General features: G+C 35.8%; 1 protein-coding gene across 4 annotated transcripts in view; it reads right to left on the reverse strand.

The window, feature by feature from the left end:
• ATSYTF (C2 domain-containing protein) overlaps positions 1–18,220 on the reverse strand; it is a 90,973-nt gene that overhangs the window by 3,631 nt on the left and 69,122 nt on the right. For 2 of the 4 annotated variants that reach the window (XM_090019334.1, XM_090019332.1), the window contains 4 exons: positions 9,965–10,183; positions 9,561–9,836; positions 9,201–9,338; positions 8,232–8,561 (listed from right to left, as the gene is read on the reverse strand). In XM_090019334.1, the coding sequence (XP_089875460.1) occupies positions 8,232–8,561; positions 9,201–9,338; positions 9,561–9,836; positions 9,965–10,183 (963 nt within the window). The remainder of the gene's footprint in view (positions 1–8,231; positions 8,562–9,200; positions 9,339–9,560; positions 9,837–9,964; positions 10,184–18,220) is intronic. The other 2 variants (XM_090019333.1, XM_090019335.1) reach the window with 2 other exon arrangements.

Below are 18,220 nucleotides of genomic sequence, written 5' to 3' on the forward strand. Positions count from 1 at the left end.
AAAGTCGTTTCCGACTATGAAAAGAAATGAAAAGATTGAAGGATGGGTCATTCCAAAATAATTGGATGGCTCATCAATAGTGTGGACATCCACAAATGTTCTAGCTTGGCAAAATTTGATTTCGCTAGTGATTCATGAAAATATCTTAAAGACATGTATAGTCTTAAAGATATTGCAAACATATGCAATGTTTAAAACAAGGTGAGAAGCATGACTCAAGGAGAGATGAGCATTAGAGAATACTACAATGCACTCTCTCTTCTTTAGGATGAGTTGGCTCTTCTTGAGCCAAAGTGGCATTGCCCACAAGACGTAGAACTCCGTGAAAACCAAATTAAAATGGAGCATTTCTACCAATTTATTAACGAGCTTAGTCCCGAATTTGAGGGAACCAAGTCGGCTCTCCTTCGTAGAAGAGGTATTCCTTCCATAGTGAAAACTCTTAAAGAATTGACTATGAAAGATAATAGATTAAAGAAGTCTTCCGTTTTAAAAGATGAATAATCCGTGCTTGCCATGTCAAAGCCTAGAAATCATACTAGAATCTACAAACCTCCTCATTTTGTTAAAAATGAGAATGAAATGAACCCCAACAACTATGAGAGGAATGAAAAGAGGGGTGATCATGAATATAAAAAAGGTGGAAAGATAATTTGTTATCATTGTTACTAACCGGGACATATTAAGCCTTTTGTCCTAAAAGAAAGAAGGATGATCATAAAGAAAGAGTTGCTTCAGTTAAAAGGAGTGAAATAGACGACTCCAAGTGCATTGGCTTGCTTTCATTAGCTCAACTAATGGAGGCGCTACAAACTGTGCTTAAAACTCAAGCTCCATCTTTTTTTTGGAGCGGCCATATCTACAAGTGGTGACCATGGTAATGTTAGAAAATGGTATTCCACCATTCAATCACAAGAAGAGGAGTAGAGAGGGAGAGAAGCATCGATGGTTGCAGAAAACCCAATAAGGGTATGCGGTATTGACTTTCCATTAAGTATGTGCTGATACAACTATTAGGGTACGAAAATACCCATTACATAACAACATAAAATTACATTATGCCATTGATCATTCATTTATTTTAGCATTTTATCATATTAATTCATGCATGATCCGATGAATAATCACATTAAATTCCCACATTTATCATTAGCATCAAGAAAAAATGCGAAAAAGGTAAAAATCAGAAAAAGCATAAATTGCGAGTTAAAATTGGCGATTTAGGTCGTTTAGGAATTAGTTAGAGATATTCTCTTTAGGATTTAGATTTTAAGTAGTTAGATTAGAAAAAAATAATTGGCGTTAGAGTTTTTAGAAAGTTTTAGTAGTTAGCGTAGGTTTTTAGAAAATATTTTCGTTTTAAGTCTTTTTTAGGAATTTTAGAAAATAAGTGGAGTGTTTTTGAAAATCCCCTCTCTTTAAATAACCCACGTATGGGTTTAGAGGGGTTGTCTTTCCCCCTTGTAGCCAACGCCTCCTCTCTTCCTCTCTTACTTCTCTTCTTCCCCTCTTCTTCTTCTTCTCCTTCTCTTTCTCTCTTCTTCACCTTCTCCTTCCTTTCTTTTTGGTGTAGAAGTTCAGTCCGGCAGCGGCGCAAGGAGAAGGCCACTTCTCCTCTCAACCCTTCTTCTTCTCTCCTCCTCCTTCTCTCCCATCCGGAGTCTCCGCCCATGCAACGCTCCTCTCTCTCTCTCTCTCTCTCTCTCTCTCTCTCTCTCTCTCTCTCTCTCTCTCTCTCTCTCTCTCTCTCTCTCTCTCCCCCCTTTTCTTCCTGTTCTGGTGGAGTGCAGTCCGGCAGCGGCGCATATGGTGGAGGCCACCATCTCTCCTCTCAACCCTTCCAAAACCCATGGTAAGTGTGTTCTTCCTCTAATTCCCTTCTTCTCTTTCTTTCCTACCATTCTTCTTCTCCTTCGTTCCTCTTTTCTTTATTTCTTGTTAGAATAGTTGAATCGGCTAAGTGAAATCAAAAATAAAAAAAAATATTAGCATGAGTCTCTATTCATGTCTGCGTTTAGTCCGTTCTTAATTCTACAGTAGTGTGGTGCATTTCTGTGTTGAGTTCCAGTTCTATCGATTTTGTTTTAAGAATTTTTTAGCATCGCATTTCGATTTATAGATCACACACATTTTACTGTTGGTATTGTAGTTTCTACTTCATCGTCTCATTCCTGCCTCTGCATTTAGTATTGCCTTTGTACCTAGTTGATTCCGCAAACCCCTTGCATTTGCATTTGCATTTGCATTTGCATACATCTTCATTGTTCACTGCATCGTCATCACCATTGCAGCACAATCAGCAACATTTCTGCACTTCTGCGAAATTTCCAGATTCGGCTTACCTGTGCATCGCATTCCACCGTCATCAGCATCCCGGAATTAGCACAGCAGCACTTCTGGATTTACCAGATCTCAGATCTGGTTGATCAGGGAGTTCTCAGATTGAAATGCTGTGCAAGTAGGAAGTCGAATCTGCTTCAGCGTCTCTGCTGCAGATTTCTTCTCCACATTTCATCTCATTGGCATTGTTTACATATATTTAGTTCATCTTCATCGGCATTCATCATTCAGCCTTCATCTGCATTGCTCATGAGCATTCTCATCCGCATCTGATCTGCTGCTCTGCTCATATCTGTTGTGATTCCATCAGCAGTAGCAGATCCAATCTGCTGTGAAACTCTATTGAGTTTGCTGTGGAACTCTGCAAACTCTGCATAATCTGATCATTTTGCATCTTCTGATTATCTATAACTCTAGCATCCAGCCGAGCATTCATGCACATTAACACAATGTTTCATCTATTGCAGTTTACTGCACAGCACAACATCATTCTCTGCATCTCATTCCGTTGCATTCGCATCAATAGTCATTCAACATTCATCTCATCTGAACTTGATCTGCTGCAGAGCAGATGCTGTTCATAACCGCATCATTTGCATCATAATATCTTAATCGGTCTCATTTTCTGCGCCTTAGTTTTTCACCTTTGCAGTCATATTTGCATCCATACTGCTGCATATGTGAACTAATCTCTGCATATCATCCATGTGCAATTGAATTTCTGCATCATTTCACTGATTTTCTGTGCTTACATTCTTTTGCCTTGCTTCATTTAAATTCCTGTATACGTATGTTCTGATTTGGATGCATTTGAATTTTCATTTCCATTGTCTTGTTTTCCTTCGTGATACTTTGCCTTTGCGTAACTCTTTCTGCATTATGCATCTTATTTACGCGTAAGTCTTGTGTTGTCTTTAGTTTTAATTTTTACTTTACAATTTTATTTCATATAGTTTACGTACTTTTAGTTGTTTTCTTTAGGCTCATAGTGCATTTCAATTTTGTGCATTCTTCGAATCTTGTTATTTCATGTTTTGAATTTGCATTTCGCATCTTGTCATTTCGTTTTCAATTTCGTATTTGTATTCATTTAGTGCATTTTGTTTCTTGCTTACATAGCTTAATTGTATTTCACGTAGTTTTTGTTATTTAGTTGTATCATATTCTAGAATTTAGTTCATTTCTGCATTTACGTTCTTTTTAGCGTAGGAGTTAGTTTTCCTCTTGTACTGCTTGTGTGTTTGTGTTGTACAGGAAGGCGTGGAGTGAGAGCAAGAGAGTGATACCTTGGTGCGCGCATCCGACACGCAACGCGAGGCACACCCAACAATGATCAAAGTCCTATTATTTTTTAAAATGATAGCGAAGACCAAACCAGTAGGGATGTTGGTCTGCAATATTCAAGGAGAAGAGTTGGAGAGCAACACCCACCATGTGCATTAGAAAGGTTTTTTGAAGTTCCTCCTCGTAGGAATTCTAAAATTTTTCGACCTCCCAAAAAAATTCTCTTACGAATCTTTTTCACCCTCGTATAGGGCAACCCTTGCATTAATCCAATCCTATGTTGAACCTTCTTCCTATTCTGAAGCCAAAAACCATAAAGAATGGGTTGAAGCTATGAAAACATAATTGAATGCATTAGAGAAAGCCAACACTTGGTTCATTCAAGACCTTCCTCTCGGAAAGAAACCTATGGGTTGTAGATGAGTCTATAAAGTCAAAACCAAAAGTGATGGGACCCTAGAAAGATATAAGGCACGACTCGTAGCCAAAGGTTATGCTCAAGAGTATGGCATTGACTACGAAGAAACCTTTGCCCATGTGGCCCGTATGACCACTGTTAGAACTTTAATTGCTGTGGCTTCTATAAAAAAATGGTCTATATTTCAAATCAATGTCAAAAATGTTTTCATAAATGAGAGTCTTGTTGAAAAAGTCTACATGAAAGCTCCGTCTGGTATTAGTATTCCTAAAGATAAAACACTTCATCTTGAGAAGGCCCTTTATGGCCTCAAATAGGCACCAAAAGCCTGGTATGACAGATTTAGTTATGTTATGACTGATATTGGATTTCATTCTTGTTTGACTGACATTGTCTTGTTTATTAAGCAATCTGATGCATATATCATCATCCTTCTTCTTTATGTGGATGATATGATCATCACTAGAGGCGACAAACAATGAGTTACCAATATCAAAACTCTTCTTAAAACTCATTTTGAAATGTCGGATTTAGGATTATTGAGATATTTTTTAGGAATAGAAATTGCTTATTCCCCTCATGGGTATTTGATATCTCAATCTAAATTTGCTTTTGATATTGTTTTCAGGTTTGGCGTTACAGATGATAAGGTAGACACTCCAGAAGTGGTCAATGTTAAAATGAAAATTGATGATGGAGAGTGTCTTGATGATCCCACTCCTTTCAGACAACTTGTTGGAGCACTTTCCATCTCTTCATCACTCAATCAGACATAGCACATGTTGTACACACAGCTAGCCAGTTTCAACATGCTCCCACTTTTATTCACATGGGAGCGGTTTTACGTATTATTAGATATTTAAAGAGTTCTCTCTCACGAGGACTCTTCTTGTCTACATCGTTACCATTAGATTTAATTGCTTATAATGATGTTGACTGGGGAGGTGATCCTAATAATAGTCACTCAACCACTGGTTTCTGTGTATTTTTAGGTGAATCTCTAATATCATAGAGGTGCAAGAAGCAACAAAAGGTTTCTCTTTCCTCCACTGAAGTTGAATATAGAGCCATGACAACCACCACAATGGAAATTGTTTTGCTCAGGCGACTGCTCGCTGATATGGGAGCTGAAGCAACATAGGCCTCACGAATGTGTTGGGACAACAAGAGTGCAATCTACATCGCAAGCAACCGGACTTTCCATGAGCACACCAAACACATTGAGATGGATTGTCACTATGTCAGAGAGGAGTACTTGCATGGAACCATTGATCTGTCATATGTTACGTCAGAATGCCAATTAGCAGACTTCTTCACCAAGCCTCTTGCGACTCCCAGATTTCACTTCCTCTTAGACAAACTTTCGCTCATTGTATCATAAAGTTTGAGAGGAAGTGTTAAAATGTAAAAAACACATATATAATAATAATAATATTATTATATATTTTTGTATTTATACTTTTTTATTTTTTGTAATTTTTCTTTTTGTTTTTGGTATCTAGTTCTATTAGAACTAGATACATCTAGTTTGGTCAAGTTCCGGTTGGAACTTGACCAACTTTCTAGCTGTTGGAACTAGTCCAACGGCTAGAATTCTAGCCGTTGGACTAGTTCCAATAGCTAGAAAGGGAGAGCTCCTTATGAGCTCTCCTTAATACTCTTGTATAAATAGGGGTGCATCCCCTTGTGTAATTCATTCCTCTAAATGTTTTGTAAGCATTCTGCTCTCTTAAATAAAGTGTTATTTATTTTTATGCTTTTCTATTTATACCCTTTTATGGGTCTTGTCTAAAGTATCTTTTAGATACTTCCTTTTGAGTAGATTCAAGTGCATTCGTGGAGCCTACCATTTCATTACAAAAACTAACAGCCGACCACTAAAACTAACCAAAAAAATAACGCAAACCAGGTTTGGCCGACCGTTTGCGGCTGATCAAACCTGGTCGGCAAATTGGGTTGGGTCGAATGGTTGCCCTAGCTGCCGATTTTCAAAAACAGGTTTTAACAAAAATAAAATTTGACTTTAATGCTGAAATAAATGTAAAAATCCCTAATCTATATGCACCTGAACTAAAGAGAGGGTAGGAAAGAATGTATCTTTCAACATCACCAAGAAGCTTGGGGGAGAAGAGAGTGGTCTATACCTATTCACGCAAGTGGCTGCCTTCCTTCCGAGTTGAAATCCACAAAGTTTACCATTCCCTCAAATGCACATCGCCTTCTTTGTCGAGCAACGAATATGAGAGAAGTGTGCGGAAGAAAAGAGGATACCGTCTAGGGAGAAAGAAGGAATCGACCACCATCTAGGCTGGAGAGGAAGCTCCGATGGCGTGAAAATCGAGTATGATATGGCAGCACCTTGGGTAAGAAAGGGGAAAGAGGAAGAAGGAGGGGGCAGCAATTTCGAGGCAAAGACGCCTCTCACACGTCCCATCATAGCTTAAATAAACTATTCTAGGGTTAGATAGGTAGTTTTGCAAAATTATTAAAGAAATGCTTGTTTTTCAAAATTTTCAAAACACCTTAACTCAACAACTATTTTCTAAAACAATGTTAGAACTTACACTAATTCTAAAAGGTGGTTGACGCCCCACTAGGGGTATTTAGATATCTTAGGCCCTTTAAAGAATGGATCAGATCTCAAATTTTGGATTTTGACTGATACCTCGGGATTTGATCTGAATACCTCTAAACTACTCCAGATTGCTCGTTTTAGCTTCGTTTCTCGTGAAATTTGAACCAAAGTTTTCCTACCAGAAAACACACGCAAAACAACTAAACATGGGCATTTAAACATTAAATATGCACAAGATCATGCATAAGAATATATAAAAAATATGCGTAAAATATGCATGATCAGCGGGACCACAATTCAAGTATTTAAGAAACAAGCTCAATCTCTGGGAGATTAGCTTGAGGGGCTTGTTGAAGGAATAGGACCCGAGTCCACTAGTGAAGGCAGTGGATCCAATCATGAAGGTCAATCCAAATGTCAAGATGAGAGATCTCAATCCAAATGTAACGATGACAGACCCATAAGTTGTGATAAGATCAAATGTAAAGGTGAAGCTAACAACTTCACCCTTATCCACGTTAAACCAACTCATAAGAATCCTAATAAGTGTTGGTTGTGAAAGGATCAAATATATCCAAAACCTCCTCTTGCTATTTTAATAGAAAAGAACTCTTCTCTCTAAGTGTGAAAAACTAGAGAGAGAGTAAGAGAGTTCTATCGACCATGGATGTAGGCTTCAAAGCCGAACCATGTTAAATTGCTTTTGTTTTGTGTGAATGTTCTGTTCAAACCTATATCGATAGTGTATGGCTATTTAACAATAAGTCATTGGTGCAAAACTTCCAAAGTTACAGGATCTTTTACAGTTCAATTTTTTGTTGACTGTTTTATATTGGCATGTTCTATAAGCTAATTCCCAATTTAAATGACAATTTTAAGGAGTCAACTCCCACATTTTCTTACACTCCATACGGCTGCTCCAAGTAAATGAAATGCACAACATCCAGCAATTGAGCAGCAGAAAGGTTGAACTTTTAGCTAAACCAGTCAGTGTTCAACAAATGAGGTGACTAAGGAGAACCTTTCTCTTGCAACCGAAATCTTAAAAGGCAAGCAGGGATAATGTACCTAGTCATAGCACTTGATATTGTTAGGGCTCTTAACAGGATACATGTTTTTTTTTTTTTTGGGGGGGGGGGGGGGGTCACATTAAAATATTGTGGCCTGTGACATCTTGATAGTATGGTACAGATGTCAGTGGTTCTATCCAAGTGCATGAAATTATTCATGCACTGGTACTAGCAAAAAATAAATAAAGGACAAAAAGAAGTGCCAGTGGGAGAATAGTAAGTATTGGTTTCAAAAAAAGGCACAGAGACAAACCTCACAATTTTGTATCACTCGAGTAAAATGAAATATGGGAACAAAAATGGACTTGGGCATATTTTCATTTATCAGATTTAAAGTAATAAAAATGCAGTTTCCTTTGCTAAAATAAATTTCATTTGTAGTAAGAATTTCTGGAAACATTAGACATGTAGAATCATAGGTAGCATTAGAAGCAAAGATTAAGAGATACACTCACATTTCGGAATAGCTATTGAAGAACAACATACATAACAAAAAATTGAGAAGCAGAAAAAAAATGCAATTAGGCATATGTAATATTTCTACCTTGAATTTCAAATAAAAGTTTACCTTCAGAGACATTTGGATTGCCTGATTGAATACTGGAACATCATGTCCAGTGGGAGTTTTCATTTGTTGGTCATGCACTTTTCTAGTAATTTGCACATGTATTTCTCCAGTTTCATCTCCTTGAAGAGGAATCCATTTGTCAACTGTTATGTTTGGAAGTAAACTATTATGTTCAATGATGCACTTCCCTAAGTTTGATGAAGGAAGGACGGCATTATGGCCTTTTACATGCAGCTCTAGGTGACTTTTAGTATCAGGTAACTCAAACTTTTGGTTCCATCGAGGATTAAGTGTTTTGTGAACAACCTGTATTTCACAAATAGTATCAGGCAGAGGAAACACATACAAAGATGTTTGGATGAGATGCAATTAATGGATGCTATCAGTATTTATTTAGTAATATACAGTTGTATAAAATTGCAATAGGTGATACACTACGCATGATGCTATTTGACCTAAACAATAGTAATAAGGTGTGCCATGTTAACCTCAACAGTTAAATCTTCATGTTGCCAGTTGCACAAAATTCAGAAGCACCTATTGACCTCCCCAAATCAGAAGATGCATTTCCGCATACAGTTATAAATTTGTATCAAAATGTGAATAAATTAAAACTTTTATTTATTTTATCCCATTGTAGACTTTTTTTTTCATGTATGAAGAAACTTATAAGCTTAACAGTTTACACATAAAAATCTACATAAGGTCCCACAGCATTCAATCATGATTCATGACAAATCTAAAGATCAAAATAAGCAAATGCTACATTTTAAAATAAAAGAATGAAACAAGACAAACTTTCCAAGTGAAGTATCAAGGTATGGATTTTTCCATATCCAGTGAAATGTAGCTTAAATACATTAAGCATCCTACACTGGAATTGGTCATTTATACCATTACGATTGACTACAATTATTTATTGCAGATGAAATGCACTATACAAACCTTAGATTTCCTTTCTATGTTCCCACAATGGATTTTGACATATGGATCACTGGTCCCACTTAAATCAGCAGCAACAAGGTCTTTTGCTTCAATGAGAACAAGCTCAATCGAACCAGCCTCTGATGCACAGATTCTACTCTATAAATGAAATAAATGCATCAGTATAGATTTTAATTGCACTACAAAGCAAAAATTGCATTACATGGGTCACTTTCATTAGAAAACCCGTGGAAGACAGGAATTTGAATATTATTCATGAAAAACTAGAACTCAGACAACAGAATCAAAATATTATAGGCATTGTGTTTATTTAGAACTCAATTGTTTGCACAAAAATATACTATGCAAGGTCTAGTCAACCTGTGAATCTCCAGAGTCTCTGATTTTTACTGTTTCAATCTGCAGTCTCAATTCCCCTGTGTTAACTTTTTCAAGAGGGATCCAAATATCCCTTGTTGACTTTCCAATGAGACCTTCCAAGTTTATTTGTGCGCTTCCAATGCTATCATCTCCAAATACATCAGAACTATAGCATTTTACCTTAAGATATTCACCACCCCCAATCTCATTAAACACAAACGACTGATTCCATATGGGATTTATGTCATGAGAAACTGTCTTTGTTTTGAAATGAGCCTGATATGCATCAACATAGTAAAAGATATAATTAGCCATCAACTTCAAAATGTAATAATAAATGCAAAGCACAAGTTGCTGCATTATCTTGAAATGAAGATCTTCATTAATGTTAAAATCAAAGCAACCTTGCCATACTGTAGTTTGACATATGGATTACTCATTCCTAATGTGCCCTTTGCTGCAAGATTCCGTCCCTCTAGTACAGTGACCTTCAGTTTCATACCTGTTACTGACAGGACCCTTAAGCCATCTATGGTATTTCCAGAATTGATTGGCGTGAAAGTGTCTAAATTACGGGAATCATCAGCAAACTGCCACTCTCTCAGCATAAGTTTTACAGTTACCTGAAATATCAAGTGTCACAATTTTGCTTTTGTGTAAACAACTACTGTGTACCAGAGAACAACACAAACTGAATCATAACCAGCAGGGAAAAAATCACAAGAGCAGAACTAATGTGGAGATGATAAACTAACAACATTCCACAGAATTTGTCAGTGAAGAGCCAAAGATAAATCATATCGTTAATAATCCTTTTTTTTAATCAAAGAGAATGCCATGATGCTCTTAAGGCAAATTTAGTTTTGTCTCCTTGTGTCATCATTCAAACTTTTTCTTGGAGGTTACACACGTGTGCAATATCTTTGAGGGAATACATATTCTTAAGGTATTCTCATGCCTTATCGGCATGACCAAATTTGGCAAGACTTAGCATTTTTTAATGTAACGCTAGTGATAAGTCATGACATTATCTTTGCATGAGATATTCTTCATTCTTTCTATTTCTTCACGTATGAGGCAAGAGCCTTGATTTTCTCTTCTTCCGATAGAAGGACCTCTTTATCTCCCTCATTTTTAGTTAGAGATAGCTTAGGTTCCGAATCGAAACCATCCACAATCCCCCATAGGCCTTTTCCCCATATATGGTGCTTCATGATTGAACCCCATGTTACACAGTTCGTATCGCTTAGTTTCATAGACATGATGGTGACTTTATCATTGTCATCCATTGATTACAAGGAGAAAAGGAATAGGGATAAAAGAGAAATAAGAAGAGAAATGAAAAAGAAAGAAGAAAATACAATACAACAAGATGTGAAATCTTCCCCCAACGAAGTGATAAAACACTTCTCTTCAAGTGGCGAACACTTTTGCAACTGGGCACGAAAACCGAGGCAACTTTTCCTCAAGATCTAGTACTTCCGCGGCTCTGATACCATGAAATGAAATAGGGATCTTTGAAACACAAGCTTAGATTCATAAGGGAAAGTGACAAGAATGACACTAAAGCATACCCCTTAAAAAGGGTATAACTGGAAACAAAATAAAAATAAAAAGGTATTCTTTATTGATATGAAAAACCAATTGCTTAAGAAGCATTGGAATTCAATACAAGAGGGGTTGCACCCCTTTATATACACAGCTGAAAGAGGAGGACTTAATAGAGCTGTTGGACACAGTCCAACAGCTCTAAATAGAGCCGTTGGACTGTGTCCAACAACTCTATTGCTAGTCAAGTCTGGACAGGACTTGACTAGCAACTGTCATTCTAGTTCAAATTGAACTAGATGACATAAAGACAAAAAATAAAAATAAAGGAAAAAAAGTTATAGAAAAGAAAGAAATGAAAAATATATTTATATATATATATATATAATATTATTATTATATATATATATACATTTTAACACTTCTCCATTGAATTTCCTCATAAAGTGATGTGGTTTATATGTTTTTACAAAATTTTTGGGTCTTGCCATGGCAAGGACCTCATCATTAGACTTGTGCATTCCAAGTCTTGTTTCCTCTTCGCAAATTTGAGCAAGAGCCTCACTTATAGAAGGAGATGAGGTCCTATGAAGCAAACATGACCTAACTTGCTCATCATTAGACTTGTGCATTCCAAGCTTGCACTATTTGATTGCTCATATTAGAGCTTGTAGAGTGCCTTAATGTTATATGAATGTGACGTGATTTAATTGTACATGTTGCTCAGGTTGATGAGAACCCAAGAGGTATGAATAATGTATCATTCTGAATGATACATGCACACATAAAATAATTGATCCACCTTCACGAGTGAGATGTTCAATGATTAAAGGCACCAGAGCACACTAAATGGGTTAGGAACACATCAAAATAATGAATAATGCATCTACCCGGAATGGGTAGCGAGTGTGTGGCCTATTGGAATTAGCTACACTTGGTGAAATATAAACCCTATAATAAAAAGGTCCTAGTAACCCATTTAGATCTATGGTCTACCTTGGAGAAGGTAGGCGGTACAACTCCGAGTGACCCTGTTGTTAAAATGTTAAGTGAGAGTATTGTTGAATTGCGGCTCGCTTAGTCTCTAGTCCTCGGGAGGTAGAAGATCTGAAACTACCAAATTTTTTCCTAGGTGATAGATTCCCATGACTACTGCACTTAATATAGGATAAATCCTGGTATATATGATACCTATGCGAGGATTCTTTCTGGTCATTGACCGCCCACATTTGGTTTTTGATTCAGTTAGACACTCGGGAACAATAAAAGACAACATAATAAACACCCGATGTTTATCTCTTCTGTCATGAGTAGTTCCGCAAGCACCCGATGGAACGAGTAATAAAGTGAAACAAAGACCTTATACAAAGATTAGTTTCCTTTCTGCTAAACTAAAAACATGCCCTAATAATGCAAACACTTCGGATTTGTTATTTGCATATCTTGAGAATATTGCATGTTATTAATATCCTTCTGAATGATTGGTGTCATTCTTATTGAATTGGAATTGTACATCTTGTCTATGATTGTGTCTCATAAGTGAATGTTACGTTTGCATAAACATGTATATGCTATGATAGAGTTGTTGTTATGTATGTATGCAAGTATTGTGGGGTTACTGTTAACCTACTATTGTTAACCTACCAGAATTGATAAGTCTAACCCCTTGTATCTTAACATTTTTTTAGGCGATGGGTAGATGTTGTAGGCAATGGGGTGATGGTGTAGCGAAGTCCAAGAACCATATTCTGTCTTTCTTTTTCGTTCTTGGTCTTATTTTGATGTCTGAACTATTTCAATTTTTGGGGAATGTTAACTTTTGATGTTTAACAATTTTCAATTCAATTATGGTTTAAGTTTGGTTTGAAATGAATATATTTGGATTCAGAATTCTCTGTTAGACTTGGTGTGTGGGGGTTTAGACCCAAGTCCAATAAGTTTGGTATCCAAACAGTTACAGTTGTGTGTTTGCCTGTAACTTTCCCAAGATTGGCTAACTTAGATCAACCAAATATTTTTTTTGTGTTATCGATTTGATTTAAAGGATCATTAATCATTTACAAAGAAAAAATATATATTATTCTAAATTTTCAAGTTAGAAATTTTGGGGGGCTATACTCTTTGTGTATATGTATGGGTTGTGAGCAGTGTTGTGAAAAGCGTTGAGGCGTAGCGAGGCGCTCCACCAAAAACCGAGGCGAGGCATAAGCCTCGAAGCGTAAAGCGTAAGCCTCAAAAAAATTTGAAAACTTTTAAAAAATTATAAAAATATCTAAAAATACAAATAAATAAAGAAATGCTTTATTGATGAAATAACAACCAATAAAAAATAGAAAATCTCAAATAAGTACTAAAAAATATGAGATTAACATATAAAAGTAACTAAAAACTGATTATATAATTGAAAAATATATGAGATTAACCAAAAAAAGTTAAAATATACTAAGAAACTTATTACATAACTGAAATAACTGGAAAATATATGAGATTAACCTACAAAAGTTAAAATATATGAGATTATTCTAAAAAATATGAGATTAACATATAAAAGTAACTAAAAAATGATTACATAACTGGAAAATATATGAGATTAACCAATAAAAGAAAAAATATACTAAGAAACCGTTTATATAACTGGAAAATATATGAGATTAACCAACAAAAGTTAAAATATACTAAGAAACTGATTACATAACTTAAATAACTGGAAAATATATGAGATTAACCTACAAAAGTTAAAATATATGAGATTATTTCAAAAAATATGAGATTAACATATAAAAGTAACTAAAAACTGATTACATAACTGGAAAATATATGAGATTAACCAACAAAAGTTAAAATATACTAAGAAACTGATTACATAACTGGAATAACTGAAAAATATATGAGATTAACCTACAAAAGTTAAAATATATGAGATTATTCTAAAAAATATGAGATTAACATATAAAAGTAACTAAAAAACTGATTACATAACTGAAAAATATATAAAATTAACCAAAAAAAGTTAAAATATATTAAGAAACTAATTACATGACTGAAATAACTGAAAAATATACGCGATTAACCAACAAAAGTTAAAATATAGTAATATACTAAGAAACTTATTACATAACTAAAATAACTGGAAAATATATGAGATTAACCTACAAAAATCTTTTTGATTATGTCTCAGAAGTCTTGTTAAAAAAAACAATTTTTTTTTGCGCCTCAGGCTTGCACCTTGAGGCACAAAGGGTCGCGCCTCAGGGCGAGGTGAGCCTTTTGCGCCCTTGAGGAGCGGCCCTTTGTGCCTCAAGGCGCGTTTTTGATAACACTGGTTGTGAGCATTATTTATCAATAAAATATATATTTTTTATGTGTTGCTTTTCCTTAGTGACATTGTATTGCCCTTAGTGGCGTGTTTTATTGGATTATAGCGCTCTTGTATTCCTTGTACTCTTCATTATTATTTGATTACAATCTAAAGAACAAATTTGAAAAAAAAAATATTTAAGGATCACAATACTATGTCCATGGTAGTGATAATGTGTCTATGTGGCCAAGTACATAATTTTACTTGTAAGGTGTCTAGCCATTCATATCACTCAATTGCTTTGAATCTATTCTTATTTGAAGAGGATTCACATCTTGAAGCCAAAGGATAGAAAAGTTTTTCACACTTTTAGTTGAATGTTTACCCAACTCCCTATCGTCAATTAATTGGAACTCTCACCTACTTATCCATCACCCGTCCAGACATAGCTCATGTGGTTCATGCTGCAAGCCAGTTTCAGCATGCACCTACTACAGTTCATATGGCGGCTGTAATGAGAATTGTGCGATACATCAAAAATACCATCTCCAAGGGACTCTTTTTATCCTCTTCCTCATCTCTTGAATTAACTGCTTTTACTGATGCTGACTGGGGAGGAAATCCCAATGATCGTATCTCAACTACTAGTCTTTGCATTTTTTTAGGTGAATCTCTCATCTCGTGGAGATGCAAGAAGCAGCAAAAGGTCTCACTATCATCCACTGAAGCTGAATATCGGGCTATGGCAATGACAACAATAGAAATCGTGTGGCTCAGAGGGCTCCTTGGTGACATGGGTGTCCTCATTTCCTCACCCACCAAGCTTTGCTGTGATAACAAAAGTGCGATCTACATTGCAAGCAACCATACGTTTCACGAACGGACCAAGCATATCGAGATGGATTGCCACTACGTTCGAGATGAATACCTCAGAGAAACTATCATATTACCATACGTCACTTCAGAATATCAACTGGCTGACTTCTTCACAAAAGTGCTCCCAACTCCACAATTTATGTTTCTTCTTGGCAAACTTTCGGTCTTCTCCCCGTAAAGTTTGAGGGGGCGTGTTAAATTATGTATATATAAATATATATATATATATATATATATATATACATATACTTATATATATATATACATACGTAGATATATAAGTATATATATATAGTTTTTCCTTTTTTTATTCTCAAAATACCCGATAGGGGTATTTTGGTAAATCCCCATGTAACCCCTTTTTTCTTTTTCTATTTTTCTTTTCTTCCTTTTTTCTTTTTTCCTTTTCTTTTTTTCTTTTTTATTTTTACCTTTTTGTAAGACCACAAGGGCCCCACACATGTAGTCGTTGGGGCCCCAACGGTCATATTTATGACCGTTGGGGCTCCCAACGACTACATGGGAGCCCCTTGTGGTCCCTTCTTCATTGCTCCCTCCTCTATAAATAGAGGAGGTTTTCCTCTTGTATTGCATGGGTTGTTCACCCTCTTTTTTCCTTCTTCAATAATATCCAACTTATGACTTTTGGTCATTTTTCCCTTTTGTGGGTTTTTGTATACACTTTTAGTGTTTGTGTTCTTGGCTCTTGGAATCACTTTTAAAGAGTGATTTGCTTTGTTGGTGCTTCCGCCACTCCCCCTTTTCATTACAAAAAGTTCCTGAAAAATTTGTGACATATGAGTCATTTTCACCAAAATATCAAGCCTACATTGCCTTGATACACTCCTACACAGAATCTTTTAACTATGCTACAACAAAAGAACAACCTGAATGGATTAAAGCTATGACAGCAAAATTAAAAGCCTTAGAAAAGGCAAATACCTAGACCATTCAAGATATTCCAATAGGCAAAAAGCCTATAGGTTGTCGATGGGTGTATAAAATTAAAACCAAAAGTGGTAGCACTCTTGAGAGGTTTAAAGCCCGATTAGTTGTTTAAGGCTATTCCCAAAAATATAGAATAGACTATAAAGATACTTTTGCCCCAGTCGCTAGAATGACCACAGTAAGGATCCTAATAGCCCTTGCCTCTGTAAAGAAATGACATATATACCAAATGGATGTCAAAAATGCATTTCTAAATGGAAGTTTACCTGAAGAAGTATACATGGACCCACCACCTAGCATCAATATTCCTAAAGGAAAAACTTTTCGTTTAAATAAGGCTTTGTATAGACTTAAGCAAGCCCCAAAAGCTTGGTATGACAAGTTTAGTCAAGTTATGCTTTATTTTGGTTTTCAATCCTGTCTTATTGACACAACTTTGTTTATTAAGAATTCTCATACAGATATCATTATTCTTCTACTCTATGTCGACGATATGATCATCACTGAAAGTGATAAACAAGGAGTTGACAATATTAAAAAGTTTCTCAAAACACATTTTGAAATGAGTGACTTGGGTTTTCTAAAATTCTTCCTTGGAATAGAAGTTGTTTATTCTCCTAGATGTTATTTACTAACTCAATCTAAATTTTCTCTTAGATATTGTTGACAGGTCTGGTATCTGAGATGGAAGACAGGTTAACACTCCCGAAGTTGTAAATGTCAAAATGAAAATTGATGATGGAGAACTACTTGAAAATTCAACACCTTACAGACAACTTGTCGAGGCACTGTCTTATCTCTCCATTACAAGACCTGACATTACACATGTCGTTCACACAGCAAGCCAATTTCAACATGCTCCTACCATTGTCCATATTAGAGTTGTTTTACGTATTATTAGATATATTAAAACTTCTATTTTTTGAGGACTTTTCTTGTTTGCTTCTTCTTTCTTAGATCTAAATACTTATATTGATGCAAATTGGGGAGGTGATCCTAAATACTACTTCTAGTTTTTATGTGTTTTTAGGGGAATCATTGGTCTCTTGGAGGTGCAAGAAGCAACAAAAGGTCTTTCTTTTGTCAACTAAAGCTGACTACAGAGCCATGGCTACAACTACCATGGAAGTAGTCTGGCTAAGGCGCTTGCTTCAAGACATGGGTGTTACAAGTACAGGAGCATCGCGGTTGTGCTGCGACAACAAAAGTTCTATTTATATTGCTAGCAACTGAACATTCCACGAACGAACCAAGCATATCAAGATGGATTATCACTATGTGCGAGAGAAATTTCTACACGGCACCATTGATCTTCCCTATGTGGCAGATTTCTTTACTAAACCTCTCGTTGCTCCTCAATTTCACTTTCTATTGGACAAACTTTCGGTTATCCAACCGTAAGTTTGAGGGGGAGTGTTAAATTATATGTAAAGTCGAGTTAGAATTAGTCTAGTTAGAAAGTCAAGTTAAAATAGGTTTTTACTTTTTTTCTTTTTGGACTTTTTAGGCTTCTTGACTAAGTCAAACATTGACTAGTCGAAAAGCAAGAGAGTCGTTGGACTCCCAACGGCTCCCTCTTCCTTCTCATTTCAATGTCTATAAATATGGGGCAAAGCCCCTTCCTAATGTAAGGATTTCAAGGGTGTTTTGCCCTCTCAATACATATATTTTTCCTTCTCTTTTGCATACCCTTTTTCGGGTATTGTTGTATGAACGCTTGTAGTTCTTGTGAGTATTGATATTTGGTATTTTGGTTGAAGCTATTTGAAGCTTCGTTCGGTGATGATTAAAGAACTCATCTTTTTACATAGGAAGTTTACACGGAACCCCCCCCCCCCCCATGGGTTAATTTAAATATAAAACTTTTAAAACTTAAAAAGGCCTTGTATGGTCTTAAATAAACTCCTAAGGCTTGATATGATAAATTTATTAATGTTTTGATTAATTTAGGATTTATCTCTTATTATACTGACATTGCTCTCTTTGTCAA

Source organism: Nuphar pumila, chromosome 10, assembly GCF_984573655.1.
Source record: "Nuphar pumila chromosome 10, dmNupPumi1.hap1.1, whole genome shotgun sequence".
Classification (NCBI taxonomy): Eukaryota; Viridiplantae; Streptophyta; class Magnoliopsida; order Nymphaeales; family Nymphaeaceae; genus Nuphar; species Nuphar pumila.